The 19,742-nt window shown below is 51.2% G+C and overlaps 1 protein-coding gene across 1 annotated transcript; it reads right to left on the reverse strand.

Moving 5' to 3' along the window:
* Positions 1 to 4,620: 4,620 nt before the first annotated feature.
* Positions 4,621 to 12,949, reverse strand: LOC113885397 (synaptotagmin-15-like). Its single transcript, XM_027530722.1, has 8 exons — positions 12,943 to 12,949; positions 11,814 to 12,138; positions 11,125 to 11,267; positions 9,920 to 10,215; positions 8,284 to 8,454; positions 7,597 to 7,717; positions 6,187 to 6,366; positions 4,621 to 5,288 (listed from the first exon to the last, which is right to left on the reverse strand). Exons 1-8 carry the CDS (start codon positions 12,947 to 12,949, stop codon positions 5,146 to 5,148), a joined length of 1,386 nt encoding a protein of 461 aa, XP_027386523.1. The 3' UTR covers positions 4,621 to 5,145.
* Between the last annotated feature and the right edge of the window lie 6,793 nt (positions 12,950 to 19,742).

Raw genomic sequence — 19,742 nt, forward strand, 5'->3', positions numbered from 1 at the left:
CATCAAATTCCCTGTATAAAATCACTCTGTGTTGTGAGTTCTTTCTCTGGGAGAAGAATTCTGAGAAAATAATGATTTTTCTGCTTGAGTCAGAGTTATGTTCATGCTGAGAATTAGAAAGCCTGAATGAAATACAGAAAGCTTCTTTGCTAAAGAGCTGCCAAGTCAACAAGCATTTGATGGGCCATGATCTCAGAAGAAGGAAAACACAAGGGATGAGCTGACAGTTTGTGAGCCACTTTTCCCTTTAGGAACCTTGCTGAGCATTTGCACAGAGGGCCATGGGTTAAGAGGTAGAAAAGGAAGCACAGGCTCTGGAGCTGAACAGACAAGACGTTGGAGATTGGAGTTGCCAAGGCAGCTAGGATTAGAGGGGACAAGATGCTAGATAAAAGCAAAACACAGAAAAGAAACTCGGGAATTCTCTGGTGGTCCGGTGGTTAGAGCTCACTGATTTCACTGTGGTGGCCCAGGTTCATTTCCTACTCAGGGAACTAAGCACGTCACGTGGCATAGCCAAATAAAAAAGAAATTCTGAAACTTGAATGATATTTTAAAGCTGTTGAAAGAAAAAGAAATGTCAACCTAGAATTTTATATTCACAAAATTTTTTGGTGGGTTTCTTGGGATTTTCTATACATAAAGCCATGTTGCTGCTGCTGCTGCTAAGTCGCTTCAGTTGTGTCTGACTCTGTGTGACCCCATAGATGGCAGCCCACCAGGCTCCTATGTCCCTGGGATTCTCCAGGCAAGAATTCTGGAGTGGATTGCCATTTCCTTTTCCAATGAATGCATGCATGCTAAGTTGCTTCAGTTGTGTCTGACTCTGTGCGACCCCATAGACCAGGCTCCTCTGTTCACAGGATTCTCTAGGCAAGAATACTGGAGTGAGTTGTCATTTCCTTCTCCGCAAAACCATGTTATCTGCAAATAAGTATAGTTTTACTCCTTCTTTCATGATCTGGATTCCTTTTATTTCCTTTTCCTGTCCAATCACACAGCCACCACAATTTTGCAAGAGATAAAGAAGGCATGAAGATTGTAAAGGAAAAAGTAAAAGTATCATTCACAGAGGTCATTACTATATACAAAGAAAATACAAAGAATCTACAAACAATTACAAGTGACTTTAGCAAGGCCACTCACTAGGTACAAAGTCAATGTACAAAAGTCAATAGCATTTTTATATACTAGAAACAAATATAAAACACCTAAGAGGAAATCCAAGAGAAGAGGTACAAGAACACTTTCCTGTAAAACCACAAAACAAGTTTAAAGAAACTTGCAAAAACCCTAAAGAAATGGAGGGATACACCATGTCATACACATGTAATACACCATGTTAATGGGCTGAAGATTCAACATTTTAAAGATACCAAATTGTCCCCAAACTGAATATGTTGAATGGAAAGTCCAACCAAGTTCTAGTACTTTTTTGGTGTGGAAATTAAGAAGCTGACTCTAAATGTTTTACGGAAATGCCAAGGGCTTCATTCTGCTTGGCTCACCTTGTGGACAGGATTGAGACCTGCTGTCTTAGGCCCACGGAGACACGGTGTCTTTTCGCCCTGACTGTATATGTGAACAGGGGCCAACCCGACAGAGCACCCCCACCTCCCCTTCAGAGCAGAGAGCCTGCCTGTCTCTTGCCATTGAAAATGTTCAACTGTGAGTCAGACATGTCTGTCCATTCTGTCCTGCAAAGGGCATATTTACCAAATTTTCCAAGTGGCCCTGGAAAGGTCACTGAGACAAGAACCTCCCCTTGAAATGTGGGGGTAGTTGGCACCTGTGGTCTTGGGACCCCAAGAGAAAGGGGAACCGTTCCATCTTAGTAGCTGGCTGTACAAACACACTGCTGTTGTTTAGTCACTAAGTGGTGTCTGATGTTCAACCCTTTGCGACCCCATGGCCTGTAGCCCACCAGGCTCCTCTGTCCGTGGGGTTCTCCAGGCAAGAATACTGGAGGGGTTGCCATTTTCTTCTTCAGGGGGTCTTCCTGGATCAGGGATTGAGCCCATGGCTCCTGCATTGGCAGGTGGATTATTCACCACTAAGCCACCAGGGAAGTCCCAAACAAACACATAGAGAATGCCATTACGTGTGTGCTGTGATGCTGTTAGAAATTACTGCAGTGTTGGTTATGTTAAAAACCATGAAATAAGTGAGGAAAAGCAAACACAAGGTATTCTGTGCATACAGACCACTAGCGGCAAGGCTTATATTTGTGCATTGACAGAGATTGGAGGTGAAGTCAAAGAGGCAACATTTCACTACTTTCTTTTGCAGAAGTTGCTTCACTGTGTAATAAAAGAGAAGATACCACTTAAGTGTTGTTTCAGTTACAAAGAAACAAGGCTTGAATCTGCAAGCTTAGTAGTATTCAGGTGAAAATGATAACTGCTTGATAACAGTTATCAGTGACAAGCAGAAGGGCTGCTGGTGACTTTGAGTACATCTTCACAGGGAATCGATGACTGTGGTTTGTGGGAACTTCCATCTTAGTGAAGTTTACACTGACACCTACCACAACACAGCAATCATAATGGATCTGCTGGGCTTACAGGCAAAGGTTTCAGCCCTATGGGCTGTGCTTTGGCCACGTGCTTTCACCATTTCTTACCCGAGGTGGGAGGCCCAAGGGCAGATGACCAGAACTTGTCCACCACTCGGTACCTGGGCGGGCTGTTCACAGCATTCTCCTGCAGGTGTGAAGCCAGTGAGTCTTGGTCCCCAAGAGCCTTCTCTTCTAAGCCATGCTGCCCAGGCATCCTGGGACTGTTCCACACTTACACACCCAACCTAGTTGTCAGACTATGCTATTATATTCAGTTCAGTTAAGTTCAGTCGCTCAGTCGTGTCCGACTCTTTGCGACCCCGTGAATCGCAGCATGCCAGGCCTTCCTGTCCATTACCAACTCCAGGGTTCACTCAGACTCACGTCCATCGAGTCAGTGATGCCATCCAGCCATCTCATCCTCTGTCGTCCCCTTCTCCTCCTGCCCCCAATCCCTCCCAGCATCAGAGTCTTTTCCAATGAGTCAACTCTTCCCATGTGGTGGCCAAAGTACTGGAGTTTCAGCTTTAGCATCATTCCTTCCAAAGAAACCCCAGGGCTGATCTCCTTCAGAATGGACTGGTTGGATCTCCTTGCAGTCCAAGGGACTCTCAAGAGTCTTCTTCAACACCACAGTTCAAAAGCATCAATTCTTCAGTGCTCAGCCTTCTTCACAGTCCAACTCTCACATCCATACATGACCATAGGAAAAACCATAGCCTTGACTAGATGAACCTTTGTTGGCAAAGTAATGTCTCTGCTTTTGAATATGCTATCTAGGTTGGTCATAAATTTCTATTATATTAGGTTGGTGCAAAAGTAACTGCAATTTTGCCTTGTTGAAATTTGCTGTTTGATATTGGGATACATTCTTAAATAAATGTGGTTATATTACACATAATTTTAATGTGCATTTCTCACTTTATGTTTTTGCTAATGACATTACTTGCTGTATATTTTATATTTATTTTAGACTATAGAAATGATGTTAGGAAAAAAGCAGACTCGGGTGATTTTTTTTTTAATTCAAGTACAAAATAGGTTGTTAATAATCAGACAACTCGAAACATCAACAACACATTTGACCTAGGAACTGCTAATGAGCATACAGTGCAGCCGTGGTTCAAGAAGTTTTGCAAAGGAGACGAGAGCTTTGAAGATGAGGAGCGTAGTGGGTGACCATTGGAAGTTGACGACGACCAGTTGAGAGCAATCACTGAAACTGATCCTCTTACAACTACATGAGAAGCTGCCCATGAACTCAGCGTTGACCATTCTACGGTCACTTGGCATTTGAGGCAAACTGGAAAGGTGAAAAACTCCATAAGTGAGTGCCTCCTGAGATGACCGGAAAAAAAAAAACCAAACCATCGTTTTGAAGTGTTGTCTTCTCGTATTCTACATAACAACAATGAACCATTTCTCTATCAGATTGTGACACGTGACAAAAAGTGGATTTGGTATGACAGCTGGTGACAACCAGCTCAGTGGGTGGCCTGAGAAGAAGCTCCAAAGCACTTCCCAAAGCCAAACTTGCACCAAAAAATGGTCATGGTCACTGGTGGTCTGCTGCCAGGCTGATCCACTACAGTTTTCTGAATCCCAGCGAAAGCATTACATCTGAGAAGTATGCTCAGCAAATGGATGATATGCACTGAAAACTCCAATGTCTGTAGCCAGCACTGGTCAACAGAAGGGCCCGATTCTTCTCCGTGACGATGCCCAACCGCACGTCGCACAACCAACATTTCAAAAACGGAACGAACTGGGCTATGAAATTTTGCCTCATCCACCGTATACCTCTCACCTACTGACTACCACTTCTTCAAGAATCTCTCAACAACTTTTTGCAGGGAAAACACTTCCACAATCAGCTGGAGGCAGAAAATGCTTTCCAAGAGTTCGTTGAATCCTGAAGCACAAATTGTTATGCTACAGGAATAAACAAACTTATTTTTCATTGGTAAAAATGTGTTGATTGTAATGGTTCCTATTTTTATTAATAAGATGTGTCTGAGCCTAGTTATAATGATTTAAAATTCACAGTCTGAAACTGCAATTACTGTTGTACCAACCTAATATTTATTGTGAACCAACTGAAGTAAACCTTTTAGACAACTTGTCTTCTCTGCCAGGCAGAAGGTAGAGAAACGACAGCAGAAAAAAGTGTAGGCTGAACATTAACACATCATCAGCTTTCCAAGTTTCCACGGCACTCTACACATGTACAGCTACGCTGTCACTGAAGACACTGTTTCTTCTCGGTGTCTGAGTTTCCAGTCCAGTTCAAGACATGGATGACCAGGAGCCAGGATTCTAAGTCCAGGCAGCCCCATGGGCAAAGAAGGACAGAGTGAGTCAAGGAGGGCCTCTCGGGCTGCTGAGATGTAACCCACCGGTCACACCACTGCCCAGGCCAGGGCTCTCTTGTCCCCTCTTCTCTCCTATACATCAGCATACATATTCCCCCAGCTCAGGCTGACTCTGCAGCCCAGTGAGTTGCTGGATGCAGTGTCTGAGCCTGTGGCTGTCAGGCATGGCTATGGGGAGAGAGAGCTTCTGGAGCAGAACTGAGTTCCCCGCCCTGGTTAGGGCTCGGTGGTGCGGCAAAGTGCATGCCAACGCTTCACCAACTCCTTGGGTTTGCTAAGCATCTCGTTCCAGTGCTCCAGTTCTCTGCCGCGGGTGTACATGTAGGGGCCCACCACCACCCGGCCCAGCTCGTGACTCCCTGCAGGGGAGGGAGAACATGGTCATTCTCAGAAGCTTAGAAGCCACCTCACCTAAGCCATCCCCAGGGCCTTCCCTCTCTCTCACTCACTCCTTCTCTTAAGGGAAGTAGCCAGCTCCCTCCCTCTTAAACAGCCTCCAAAGGGGTCCTGACTTTGCTCTGGAGCTGGAGCTGACGGGGAAGGGAGCCCAAGTAAAGAGCCTGCCCTTCAGTGCGGGCACCCATTCTGCCCCCCATCCTCCTGGTGGGCCATCAAACTGCCTTGCATCAAAGAGCTGAGGGAGGAAGGGGCCCCTCCAGAAAGAAGCCCTCTTCCCTCAGTCAACTTGTATATTCAGCAGGAACACTCAACAATAATTTTCGCCTTTTACCAAGTATCACAATGGAGAAGGGGCCTAAGCTCTGACCCCTGAGACCAGCTGACCTGACAGCTCTGCCTCAGTGACGTGGACCCTGGAGTGAGGGGCAGTGCGGGATAACTCCATCCTCTCATCCACCCTGAACCTCACCCAGGACCCTCAGGGCTTGTACAGAGGGCACGAGGCAACACAGGGTACATAAAGACCCACAGCACCAGGTCGCTTGGCCAGTGCAAGTAGCTATGCTGTTTCCCAACCTCTCTGGCGATTTGCCCCAGGACGGAGTAGCAGGGGCCATCCTTTAACCTCTTTCTAGGGTCCTGTGGACAATGACACCAGACTAAAGCTGGGTGTGAGCTCCAGCTATCTCACTAGCAAGCTCCGTGTCCTTGGGTAAATATCTTAGCCTCTCTGAGCACTAGTTTCCTTAGGCACAGAACAGAAACCATACGGCTCCCTCCAAAGGGTCCACGCTTCCTGAATGCACAGCAGCCCCTCCTCAGCCCAATCCCCAGGCTGACAGTGAGGGGCAGCCTTACTGTCCCCTTCGGCGCTCTGCAGCACTGTCAGGCTGAGGCTCGCCGTGTCCAGCTCAGCGGGGACGGCTTTGAAGCTAAAGGTCTCGCTGTACACAGGGTTGGTGGAGCCCAGCACCGCCGAAGTCTTCTTGCACTTGACAAACTTGTTGTGGTTCATCAGAGACACTTTGACAAACACACCTGAGGGGCAGGACAGACTGCAGGCTGGGAGGGACAGGCAGGGGGCCCAGCCTCCTGCCCGTGGGAGCCTGGGTGGGCGGGCTCATGCCTCGCCTGGGTGCCAGGACCCCATTGCTCACAACTGCTGCAGCCAAAGGGCGTTACAAGAGGAAACGGGGTTGATTAGCATACTGCCTACAGCCAAGGAAATGCTTGGCTCCCTTCCTCTTCCTTCCTCTCTGCCTCCTGAACGCACCCAAGGTTTGGCTGGCCCTTGTTACTGCAGCCTGGCACCACACGCCCATCCGTCCCCATTGTGGGGTGGATCCTCCTTGCTGGGCGCCCAGGCCTCCTGGGGCCCTTAAGCACCCCATTCAGAGGTCAAGTTTTTTAATTTTTTTTTTGGGGGGGGAAGTTGCTGTTAGATGGGTTTTGAATCCACAGTGGAAGGCTGAATGCCAGCTTGCTTATAATGACCCAAATGCAGAGACGCACAAAGGGCAGACAACCACCCCCTTGCTGGGGGCCCCACAATGGGGCTGGACATTTAGGGTGAGCCAGAGTGGGGTCTGCATTCCTCCAGCTCCTGAGTTCTAGCTGAGAGTCAAGCTCTGCATGCAGGGACACCCTGTTTGCTGCTCCCTGCCCTGGGAGGAGCCCTCGCTTTGCAGAAGGGCAGGGCTGGAGACAGGCAGCACAGTACAGGAGCCAAGGCACTGCTTTGGGAAAAGGGAGGGGCAGGCTTGGTCTTAGGGTTCTTAAGGGTCTTGGTGAAGGCCAAGGGGATGCAGCCTTGGGATCAACATAAGGAAGCAATTTCTCACACCCTAGCTGTGCAGAGCGGAGAAGGCAATGGCACCCCACTCCAGTACTCTTGCCTGGAAAATCCCATGGGCAGAGGAGCCTGGTTGGCTGCACTCCATGGGGTCGATAAGAGTCAGACACGACTTCACTTTCACTTTTCACTTTCATGCATTGGAGAAGGAAATGGCAACCCACTCCAGTGTTCTTGCCTGGAGAATCCCAGGGACGGGGGAGCCTGGTGGGCTGCCATCTATGGGGTCGCACAGAGTCAGACACGACTGAAGTGACTTAGCAGCAGCAGCAGCTGTGCAGAGAGGGAGGGTGTGGCTTGGGAGGCAGCAATGCTCCTGGTAGCACATGCAAGCAGAAACCAGATGGCCAGGGTTGAGGGCCAGACTCCAGGCTCCAAGATCATGGGCTGGGCCCTGCCCCAGGGGGAAACCTTACTGACAAAACTCGTGTTCTCCCGGAGCCGGAGTCCCTTGGCTCGCAGCACAACCACGGTGAGGCGGTTCAGACGGTCATTGTAGCTGAGGCAGAACTGGAGGTCACCAAATTCGGAGGGAGCCTGGAGAAGCCAAGAGGAAAGCACCCCAGGTAGGTGCTGGAGGCCCCCATGCCTTCCTCCTTCCTCCTGGCAGGCAGGCCCGGGGTACTCATGACATAGCCATACTCCTTCCTTGAAGCCCATCCACCATTTTACAGATGGGGAAACTGAGGTCTGGGGAGTTGAAGGGGCCTGCTGAAAATCACATAGTAAGGACCAGAGCTGAGGATTCAAACCTAGGAATGGGGAATTCCAAGGCCTATTCTGAGTCATCCTCATGAGGTGGGGGGGTATTGGGGGAAGAGTGGGTAATTTCCTTGGCAGGTCCATTTGAGGTGTCAACTTTCATAGCTATCTGATCTGGATGGGAATCCAAATGTGGTTTTTCCAGGATGCTCCAAGTAATCTCCAGGGCAAAAGAGCCTCAGGTGCACCTCCACTGTCCCATGCAGCTCTGGCCTGGGCCCTCCACCACGAGTCGCACTTGTGGGGTAGTGGCCAGTATTCTGCTGGGCCACACCTGCTGGCTGTCTACGGTGGTCAGACTCATGGTCGTCTGGCATGTGTCTGGTGACCCTAACCTTTACCTCCAGGCTCTCGGCTTCCAGGTCTCTCCAGAGGACGCGCCGGCAGTTGCCCACCAGTGTCTCCTTCTTCAGAGGGAACAGCACTTGGCCTAGGAGCTGGTGCTTCCTCTGCCTGTCCACGTGGTACACTGAGAACCTCAGCACCCTCTGGTTGACGCTCTTGCTGGATACCTTGGAGAGACGAGGGCCCGGCTGGAGTCAGGAAGGGTCAGGGGATGGGATGACGTGATATGTTGTTCTGGAAACAGAATCTTTCCATGAGGGGTATCTCAACCAGGGACCTGCACACCCCAAACCCAGGCATCCTCAGGGGACCCTTTGCCTCAGTGGGGCCAGTGTCCCCAGGAGGTGGAAGGCTGTGCCAGAGCCTTGCCACACAGAGTGTGGTCCCAGAACCAGCAGCACCCACCACCCCCTGGACCTTGTTAGAAACGCAGGACCTTGGGCTCCACTCAGACCCACCAAGCAGAATCTACCATTTAACAGGCATCCAAGTGAGTTGCCTAAACTAAAAGTGTGCGAGGCTCCCACCCTGGAGCCCAGGGAACCCCCCGTCTCTGCTATCTGAATTTGGCACCTGAACAGTCCTCTCCCTGAGACTCAGTCTCCTCACCTGTAAGATGGAATAATTGTTCTTACTCTCTGGGTTATAAAACCCCAATCAAAGGGCCTGGCTTATGGCAGATGGTTAATTAAATTTGATTTTCTTCTCTTTCTCTTCCCTAGAGAGGGAAGCACAGAGAGGCCAGGGTAAGGTTGGTGCAGGCACAGGGCAGGGGATGATTCAAACCTCCCCACCTTGGATTTTGAGGTTCCAAGAACAGCAGGTTCACCTGTGAATTCTCACAGCCTGAGCCCAGCAGGACGGCCTTGGGCTGGGCCCCATGCCACCCCTCTTCTCAGTGCTCAGCCCCGGAAGAAGGTAGAAATCACAGTCTTCCCAGTTGCAGACAAGCCTCTCCTTACCTTGCCAGTCAGCTTCCGGCCCTGCTCTTAAAAATGTTTGTCCAAGGCCTCTCGGGAGCTCTTGATTGCTGGCTTCCCATAAGGGCCCCAGTCACCTGCTGAGGCTCTCAAGGCCTCTGTGCGCTTGGCTCAGTGCCTCATCACCTCAGGACCCTGAGCTCACCTGTCCCCCATGCTGCAGAGGTACCACCTGTCGCAAGATGGCTCTCGGGCCCTGCTCTGGCCTCTGACAGGACGAGTGAGTCTGGTCCCCACCCCAAGAGGCCTGGGTGGGGGTGGAGGGTCTCACCCTCCACCTTCCATGGATGACAATGTCAGAAATCTCATCGTGTTCCAGGGTCTTGGCTGCCTTCCTGACTCCCATAAGCCAGGGCCTGGCATTCAGTGGGCACTCCAAGAATATGTTTCTCTTTCTCCCTTCCAGGCAGCCTGTACAGGAGGAGCCCAGCCCTCTGCCCCCTCATCCTTCCAGCCTCTCATCTTCCCCCACCATCAAGGGTCAGGGCTCTTGTACACCCTGGCCTGGCAGGTGGGGTAGAGTAGAGCCTGTGGTATGGGGCCCCTGGGGCTGCAGGGCCCTGGTTAGCACTGGAGGCTGGGCTCTCCTGCACAATGTCTGTTCTTCCCAGGAGGCAAAGGGCCCTGGGCCCTGCCCGCTCAGAGGTCATACCTGAAAGACGAAGTGTTCGTTGAACTGTGGACTGGTGGTTCTGCATTTGGTCTTAGACTGGAGGAAGCGCCGCTCATCGGGCAGCAGGTGGAGCTTCACCAGGGGGCTACAGTTCTCTGAGGGGGCGTGCAGCCTCTGTGCCTTGATCAGGCCCACCAGCAGCCGCTCAGCCTCCTGCTGGTATTCCACGGAGAACCACAGCCGTCCCAGGCAGCCCTCAGGGAAGTCAGCCTCACTTTGGTCCTCTGGGATCTTGTAGAGCTCAGGGTTGATGGTCCCCGCCACACATGCATCTCCTACAACACAGGGACTGGGAAGACTGGCAGGCCAGGGGAAGGCAGGGGCGTGGGGACCGCAAGCTCTGGCTCTTCCGCCCCTCCCTGCCCAGCCCTTCTTGGCTGAGTCTTGACAAGGTAGTTCGCCGGCTTCTCCTGACCACATTCGCCCCACTCTCTTCTCCAGACTAAACACAGCCTCTCTCTAGTGCAGCTCTGCAGGACGCATTCTCAGCACTAAGGCATTCTACATCCAGGCCTACTCCTCCTGGGACACAGTATTCATTCAACCCTTGCCCCCATGACTGACCCCCACCCCTAGAGGTCAGGGCCGCCAATGTGGGTGCAGTGCCCAGCATCTGGCCTGGCTCCTTTCTGTGGTGTCCCAGAGGATGTCTCAGTGATAAAATGCTGCCTGTTGTCTTCCTCTTTAAATTGTAAGGGCTTAGCTAATTACTGGGTGGTTCTTAGTGAGGTCTCCAGAGCAAGGAGGTGGGCAGAAAGCTGTGTGCCCAGCTTCCACCATTCTGCTCTCTGGATTGGCCAACCCATCATCCTGGAGGAGGACCCAGCACAGGTGCTGTACCTGGGAACACTGGGTTTCCAACCCCAGATTTGTTGCTTACTGCCTCTGTGACCTCGGGCATGGCACTGTTACCCTCCGGGGCCTCAGTTTATTAATGTGTAAAATGGGGTGATTCCCCCAGCCATGGTCTAACTCCAAAATGGCACGTGAAGCCATACCTAGCCCAGCCTGGGATGCAGCAGGCATTGGTAAACTGAAATACCTAGAAAGAGTGGTCACTGGGCAACTCTGGCATCCTGGGTCCCATCTGGACTCTTTTCAGGAGCCAGGCCATGAAAGCAGATGGGTCTGTCCTGGTTTGGGCATACCATGACCCCTGGGCAGGCCCTGGTGGGCACACTCACCAAGATTGCTGCCAGTGGTGTGGGGCAGGAGCTCCGGGGCTGGGTAGGGGTCCTGTGGGACCTGGGCCCACTCTCTGCTGCTCCGGGGTACCCAGTCTTGGCTTTGGAGGGAAGGGGGCACCACAAATGGCACGCCTGGTGGCCTGTCCAGAGGCAGGGAGATGACAAATAGGTAGCAGGTGAATGGTATGGCTTCAGAGTGCTCAGCCCAGAGAGTGTAAGTGTCAGGAACTAGAGGAGAAAAAGCCAGCAGGAGCTGGAGGAGGCAAGAGCACCGTCTTCTGGGCCCACACCAGGGGACGCGCACAGCCACCTCCTCCGTCTGCCCACAGCCGTGGTGAGTGGCGCAGGAGCGCAGCTCCTGGAGTCCGTCTGCCTGAGTTTGAATGCCTGTTCTGCCACTTCCTAGTTGTGCCATCTGGACTTACGTCCATTGAGCCTCAGTTTCCTCAGCTGGAAAATGGGCTTCATAACACCTGCCTCATAGCTGTGGCTCAGATTCTGGGGTTTCTTTTTTCTTTTTTTTGGGGGGGGGGTTTCTTTGTGATTGCTCCTGGCCTGCTGACAGCATAGAGGAGGCGCTCCATAAACAAACAGACCTTTCCTTCTCCACCCCACTCCAAGGGAAACTCCACAGGGAGGGCCTGAAGCAAGGCCAGGAGCTCCCTTAGCCCCACATCCTGCCTCACCTGCTTGCCTGGGTCCTGGCATCCAGAGGGCAGAGCGCGTCTCCCTGTGTGCTGGAAGCAGCTGTGGTCTCTGACAGCTCCTCATAGGTGAATGTGGCACAGAGTCTCTTCCAGAGATAGTAGCTCACCCCAGTCAACAGCAGCAGCCCCCCAAGGATGCCCCCAACCACCAGGGCCACCTGCTCTGGGGGCAGACACCACCAGTACTGTGATGCCTGGGGAAAGTCACTCCCCTTCACACCACGGGCATTCTGGAGACAGAATCTGGGTAGCACCACCTCCCTGGGTTGGATCCCAGGAATAACACAGAAGCAGAGCTCATGTGCTCACGTATCTGCTGGGGAAGGGCGCTGCTGGCTCGGCTCTGCTGGGTCTCAGGGGAAAAGCCATTGCCCTTGAGGTCCTAACGCCCCGAACAGAGCTGCCTGGTTCTGGACTTGGAATCTTGGGTCAAATGAACCATTTTTCCTTGTGCTTCTGTGTAGAAACTAAGCCTTCTCTTATCAGAACCTCCATCTTCCCTGGACTCCTGTTCAGGGTGGTGGGCAGCAGGCGCTTAAGGAAAGCCAGGGAAGAGATGATGCTCTGGGTGGCATTCAGAGCCCTATTCTTTGGGTCCCGGAACCTGCCGAGAGGTTGGGCTCTGGCTTTAGTTCTGTAACTTTCTCTAAAAACCTCTCCTTCCCCTCAGCCTTCTATCACAGCAAGCCCACATATAGGGGAGTCGGTGGGAGGCGGTGGAGGCGGGGAGCAGCGAGTGTGAGAAACCAAGACACACTGGCACTCTGCTGCCAGTAGCTGCCCCCACACTTGCCCAGACCCGGGAGGCTTCACCCTGAGCTAACTGAGAGAGCTCTGCCCCTCTATCCCGCACTAGGCGAGGAATGTCCCTCCTTTGGGTCACCCTTGAGGCCGGGGGCTTCCCCGACCCGGGGATCAGGACTGCGTTGGGTGGTAAGAAGGAAAGACACCCACACCTCCTGACCCGCAACTGTCTACGAGGAGTGGGCCTCAACTCTATCCCCACACCTGGCTAGGAGCGGGAGCAGGGCAGAGGCAGCGCCCCAGAGGGTGGCAAAGGGGCACCGCGCGGCGCCGGGGGCGTGGGAGGGGAGGCGAGGGCACTTACCTTCCATGGGGCTGCTCTAGCCGGCCGTCGGGGGCGCGGGCCCGGAGCTTGATCTCGTCTGTGTCTGTGCCTTCAGCCGCTGCCAGGCGGTTTTAAAGCGCTGAGCGGGAAGGAGGGGTGGGGGTGGCGGTAGAGGGCGGTGCCTTGGGGCGCTCGGGTTAGCGGCGGATGGCGCGAGGCACAGACGCGGCTCCCAGAGGCCGCAGCTCCGCCCGGCCCGGCCCAGATAGTGGCTCAGGAGGGGCGCGGAGTCCACCATGCGCTGCTGGAACCCCAGGGCTCCGCTCAGGGCTGGGGGCCTGGGGCTCCGTGCGTTTAAGGCGCCAGGGCCAGGCCTCCCCGGGCAGAGCTAAAACCTCCTATGCTGGCTTTTCGCCCCTGACGACCTTGTCTTTGCGCTGTGCTCGTCTAAGAATGCCCTCAGCCAGCGTGCACCCGTTCCCCGCCCCGTCAAGGATGCGCACTCCCGGCACCCGCGCAACCTCCCTGTAGGGAGCTGGTGTGCCGGCGTCTTAGACCTCAAAGAAACTCTAAGTGGAGAAGGAAAGGAAGTTATTTTGGGGGAAGGAGGTGGGTCTTGTTATTTTGGGGCTTTGAAGGTTGTGTCCAAAGACAGAGCCTGAGCCTGGACCTTGCTCCCACGCGGCACCAGCTGTGTAGGAGGGTTCCCTTTCCTCCACAGTCTCTCCAGCACCTGTTGGCAGACTTTTTGATGATGGCCACTCTGACCGGTGTAAGGTGACACCTCGTTTGATTTGACTTGCATTTCTCTGCTAGTTAGTAATGTTGAGCATCTTTTCATGTACTTTTATATGTTAGTTATATGTCACCTTTGCAGAAATGTCTGTTTAGATCTACCCATTTTTTGATTGGGTTGTTTGACTTTTTCACATAGAGCTGCGTGAGCTATTTGTATATTTTGGAGATTAATCCCTTCTCAGTCGCTTTTTTTGCAAATATTTTCTCTCATTCTGTGGGTTGTCTTTTTATTTTTTGTTTATGGTTTCCTTTGCTATGCAGAAACTTCTGAGTTTAATTAGGCCCCATTTATTTATTTTTGTTTTTATTCTTATTACTCTAGGAGGTAGATCCAAAAAGATACTGTTGTGATTAATGTCAAAGAGTGTTCTGCCTGTGTTTTCCTCTAAGAGTTTTATAGTGTCCAGCCTTACATTTAGAACTTTGATCCATTGTGAGTTTACTTTTCTGTAAGGTGCTAGAGAATGCTCTAATTTCATTCTTTTACATGCAGCTGTCCAGTTTCCCCAGCACCACTTAGAGACTGTTCCTCTACTGTATTTTCTTGCCTCTTTTGTCATAGATTAATTAACCATAGGTTCTGCCTCCCTCTTTCTTATAAGAACCTTTGTGATTTCATGGGGCGCACACAGATAATCCTTGATAATCGCTGCATCTCAAGGTCCTTAACTTAATCATATTTACAATGTCCCCTTTTCCAGGTAAAGTAACCTGGTTCCAGGAACTAAGGAGTGGACATTTTTGGAGGCATTATTATGCTGAGCACAGTGTCTGGGCAGCCCTCAGGGAGAGATGGTTTATATTCTCCTACCTCTTGCTGTCTGGAGCTCTCGACACTCCCAGGCTGGGACCAGACAGCTAGCAAGGCCCTTCTGCCCCCAGATGGTAACCCAGCAGCCACCTTATTACCGCAGCACACCGGCTCCCCCTTGACCTGCAACTGTCCTGCTTGCCTGACCATTCCTCCCTGATGGGCATGGCACAGACTCAGGTTGGCCACCTGCACAGTTGGGCCTCAGCTTCCTGGGGGTCTTCTGAATGTGGGGTGGGGCAGTAGCTGCTTTGGAAAAGGCTATGCCTGTGGCTAGTCTATGCCAGGCTTAGAGCTGCCCATCCTCTCCCAGCCCTGTGCTATACCATCCCAGGGCCCCATCACCCTCCTTGGCTTCCTTATCTCACCAGTCACACCCAAGCAGTCACCAAGTCCTGCCAGCTCTTCCTCCTCCATCCATCTTCATCTCCATCAAGAACTTTGCCCAGGTCTCCGTTATGCCTTACCTCCTCAACTTCCTCTCTGCGGTTTAGATTCGATCTCCTACTCCTGCCCTCAGCTTATGTCTTCTAGGCTCCTCTCTCCATTCTCACCCACATGGACACCCCATATTCCTCCATTTTTCTGCCATGCTCAAGGTCCAGACTGATGGAACTGTTTCTGGCAGCGCTGCTACTGAACTGGATGTGTGCATGCGTGCGTGCGTGTGTACTAAGTCGCTTCAGTCATGTCCAACTCTCTGTGACCCTATGGACCATAGCTCACCAGGCTTCTCTGTCCCTGGGGATTCTCCAGGCAAGAATATTGGAGTGAGTGGGTTGCCCTGCCCTCCTCCAGGGGATCTTCTGGACCCAGGGATCAAACCTGCATCTCCTGCCTCCTGCATTGGCAGTCTGGCACTGGATACCTTCTCATTATACTGCCCTCTCCTCGTGGCTCATACCATGAAGAATCTGCAACATAGGAGACCCAGGTTTGACCTCTGGGTCAGGAAGATTCCCTGGAGAAGAGAATGGCTACCCACTACAGTATTCTTGCCTGGAGAATTCCAGGGACAGAGGAGCCTGGCGGGCTACAGTCCATGAGATGACAAAGTGTCGGACACCACTGAGCAACTAACACTTTACTTTTACTTCCTGCCTGAGATATTCGGGCCCACTATCCTTCCCCACTGCTTATCCTTCAGAATGAAGTACTATGACTCTCCTTCCTTCTCCATGAAGCTCCTTCCCTATCTTCACTGTACCTGTAGCTGCCATGTTGCTTTATAGGACTCTGTGTCTGTGAGTGTCACTCCAGCTCACTCTCCCGGGCAGACCAGGACTTCTGTGAAGGCAGGGGGCCATGTCTTATTTATCTTAGCATTCCCAATACCCACCTCCAGGCCAAGGCAGTGCTGAATGGTGGATGAAGAACTTGTGCCCTCAGGCTGAGCTGCTTCTTGGCTTCCTCCACCTTTGTCCATGTATCACACATCTTGGGTCCACCCTTCAGAGTCTGACAGGAGCTCCTTGGCCTAGCCCTGGAGACCAGCTGCTGGGTCTGGCACTCACTTTGCTATCACTATCTGCAAGCACCTTACACGTCCAGCCAGCCCATTGCGTTTTGAGTCTTTCTTCTTCCACCGGAAGATGAGAGCAGCTGGCAGGAGGTAATTCACCTTTCCTGTTGCTCCTTATGTCCTGGGTATCGGGATGAAAGCTTGATGCTCCTGATTCCACTCAACTCTGCCTGTGTCAGCCAGCCCTGCAGGGACCACCCCTTTAGACGAGGAAACCAAATCAAAGAGTTTCCATTGCCCACCCAATAAGTGGTGGAGCTGGACCCGACACCAGGCCCTCCTCATTCCTTTCTCGTCACTGACCACTGAAGGCCCAGGCAAGGCCCCAGGGGACCATTTCCTGTGGTGATGACCGTGAACAAGGCCAACAGCCACGTGCACTGTGGTCAGTCTCCCTCAGTCCACTGTCCTGTGGAGGTTCTAAGACCGGGCTGGCCTGCAGCCAGCTCTATAGAACAGAATGGCCTCTGGTTCTGGCTGCCGTCCGGGCCCTGCTTCCTGTTTTCAGGTCTTGCTTAGGATTCTCTGGGAGCTAGGAAATCTTGAAACAGCAGCAGACAATGTTTCTCTTTTCCATGGCCAAAAGGAAGTCATATTTCCACTGGAAAAAGCATTTCCAAGGAGGTTTGCAGGAAGTCCAAGTGTTTAAAGGCCTGAAAATGTCTGCAGGTGATTAATAATTCAGTGCAATGGATGATTCATGAGAAAGGCCACTTTTAATTAACCTTAAGAATCAGCCCTGTCTAAGGAAGCGTCGTCTCTCATCACTTAGGAACAGAGAGGCCAGAGCAGGATAAAGGCCATGCTGAGAAACATGTGGAAGACTGTGTTTCTGACATTTATGTCAATTCCAGCCCGGTCACCCCACGTCCCTCTTTGTGAGGTGGGGGAGGGTTCCCCCTTCTGCATCATCTCTATTCTCTGGTGTTATTAAGGAGGCCTGGCATGCTGCGATTCATGGGGTCGCAAAGAGTCGGACACGACTGAGCTACTGAACTGAACTGAACTAGCATGAATTTCCCATAACCTCTTTTTCTGAGGATTTTGGAGAGAGTATCTGTCCTTGTCATGTCCGAAGGTCCCTCCTTCTCTGCACTCCACCGTGCTGGCTCCAAATGTGTGCCATCCTAAGGACAACCACCCAGGGTCCCAGGATGGAGACCAGAGCCCATGGCTTATTGCTGCCTCCCAGGAATGTTCTTGGCTTCCCGGCTCAGTTCTCCCTGCTTCCCGTCCCCTGCCTGGCAGCCTTTTTCCTGTCCTGGCAACAGTGTCCTGCCTTTTCTTTCTTAAGAACTAGAATTTTCTCTCCTCCTTGTTCACATAGTAACTGATGGAGGTGGATCTCTTCTGTTTCCCCACATCACCAGATCACCTCTGTTCTGGAGCTTTGCATATGACCCAGGCCACAGGGGTAGATTCAGGGGTGAGTCATGAGCTGCTGCTAAGTCGCTTCAGTCATGTCCGACTCTGTGCGACCCCATAGACAGCAGCCCACTAGGCTCCTCTGTCCCTGGGATTCTCCAGGCAAGAATACTGGAGTGGGTTGCCATTTCCTTCTTCAATGCATGAAAGTGAAAAGTGAAAGTGAAGTCGTTCAGTCGTGTCCAACTCCTAATGACCTCATGGACTGCAGCTTACCAGGCTCCTCCATCCATGGGATTTTCCAGGCAAGAGTACTGGAGTGGGGTGCCATTGCCTTCTCCAAGTCATGAGCTAATCAGGATCAATCCTGGAATTTTTGTGGGATCACTCCCTTTTTCGGTGAGTGTTGTTGAGCTGAAGGAGCTAAGTCTAGGGCCATTGGGAGCACCTGTGTGGAGGAATGTATGTGAGACAGGAGCTCAGAGAAGTGCAGGCCGCCTGATGAATCTGTCTGGCCCCTGGTCCTGCTGTTCAGGCAGCCATCTATCCTTAGGTGGTCCAATAAATTAAACCTTTTTTTTTTCTTGAACCAGTATGAGTTGATTTCTGATATTTGAAACTAACACTCTTAATTAATTGTTAGCCAAGGCAGGAGATGAATGACTGGGGAGAGGGGAAGCAAGCTCTGTGAGTCTCTTTTTCCCATTATACTCAGGCGGAAAGTGAGGGACACTGAGGTGATGAGACTAAGAAGTGGCTGGTCAGGTTTGATTAGCAGGTCTAGCTCCAGGTCCCCTGAACACTAAGGCTGGCCCTCAGACAGAGCAGAAGTCAAACATTAGTAGTTGCGGCTTGCAGGCTCTAGAGTACAGTCTCAGAAGTTGTGGCACATGGACTCAGTTGCCCCAAGGCATGTGGTCTCTTCCCAGATCAGGGTTTGAACCCATGTCCCCTGCATTGGCAGGTGGATTTTTATCCACTGTACTAAAATGGAAGTCCCCATAATGTCAGTTTTCCAAAGTGGCTGAGAATCAGCTAGACAACTGGCCCATAGTGAGAAAGAAAATTCTGGAAGAGTGGAAGAGAGTAAGGACTTGGGAGATGCCTTTGTTGAGGGCTGAGGCTGTGATGTTGGACGCTTTGCAAGAGGGGCAGGTGGGCAGCCAAACTCTCCCCTCAAGCCCAGGGAGCTTTGGCTGGGTAGCTATACTCTCCCTCAGGCCCAGGGAGCTCAGGACCACTCCGAGCGCTTGCTTCAGGAGGAAATGGATTGGCCGTTGGTGTGCACAGGCAACTGTGGCTTCTGTCTTGAGATGTCAGAGAGAGAACCAGAGACCAGAGCAATCTGCTGCTGTGCTGGGAAGTAGCTACGCTCCCTCTATTGGGAGTCAGAGACTTACGGAAGTCAGGGACTAGACATGCCACTGGCGGTGGGAATGTGGGCCTGGGTATGACGCAGAACTACCAGTTACATACATACTCTTTTTAAGTTTATTTTCCATTAAAAGTTATTATAAGATACTGATTATAATTCCCTGTGCTACACAGTGGATTTTTTAAAAATCTATTTTGTATATAGTACTGTGTGTCTGTTAACCTCAAACTCTGAATTTATCCTCGTCCACCTCTTTCCCCTTTGGTAACCATAAGTTTGTTTTCTATGCTGTAGTAGGTTTTTTTTTTTTTTTTTTTATAAGTTAAGACTTATTTTGGCTTCTTCTTACAGAAAACCTGGTTAAATGTGTCCTAAACCATAAGGAAATTTATTACTGTATTCTATTAACTCGAAGATGCCATTGATTATGAAAATGTATCACTATCACACCACTTTGCATAAGAAAAGATGCTATCAAACTATGAAGCAATTCTTTATTATCAAACAGTTGACATGTGACTTGATTTTAAAGGTGTTATGTGTGAAAAAGAATATGGCTCTAAGAATTGGTGAAATATGGTATTTCTTAACAAGAAATTGGAGTTAGATGGCCTCAGTTTGGTTTGGCAAAGAATATCATCCAAGACTGAGGCTCCTTGTGTCTTTCTGCTTTGCCATCTCAGCATGTGTCACCTTAAAGCTGCAAGACTTCTACTGTAGCACCAAGCTTGGTGTTCTCTAAGACCAAGTTCAAGGGCAGAAAAAGCAGGAAGAGAACAGGGTGGGATGAGTGCTTCTTTACTCACTCACTTCTCTCCTTTCATCAGAAAGCCCTTAACATGTTGACTCTTATACATCATGGGCAAGACCCACATGGCCATGTTGGTTTCAGGGAAGACCAAGAAAGTGAATATCTGATTTTTCAGTCTTATAGTAGGAGATGAGCGAGGGCAAGGAACTTCAGAAAT

This window comes from Bos indicus x Bos taurus, chromosome 28, assembly GCF_003369695.1.
Source record: "Bos indicus x Bos taurus breed Angus x Brahman F1 hybrid chromosome 28, Bos_hybrid_MaternalHap_v2.0, whole genome shotgun sequence".
NCBI lineage: Eukaryota > Metazoa > Chordata > Mammalia > Artiodactyla > Bovidae > Bos > Bos indicus x Bos taurus.

Coding starts and splice junctions, on each gene's coding strand:
- LOC113885397 (XM_027530722.1), bottom strand. Junction 8,455..9,919: donor ACGAACACTTCGTCTTTCAG/GTATGACCTCTG, acceptor CGTCTCTCCAAG/GTATCCAGCAAGAGCGTCAA. Junction 7,718..8,283: donor TGGAAGCCGAGAGCCTGGAG/GTAAAGGTTAGG, acceptor TGGCTTCTCCAG/GCTCCCTCCGAATTTGGTGA.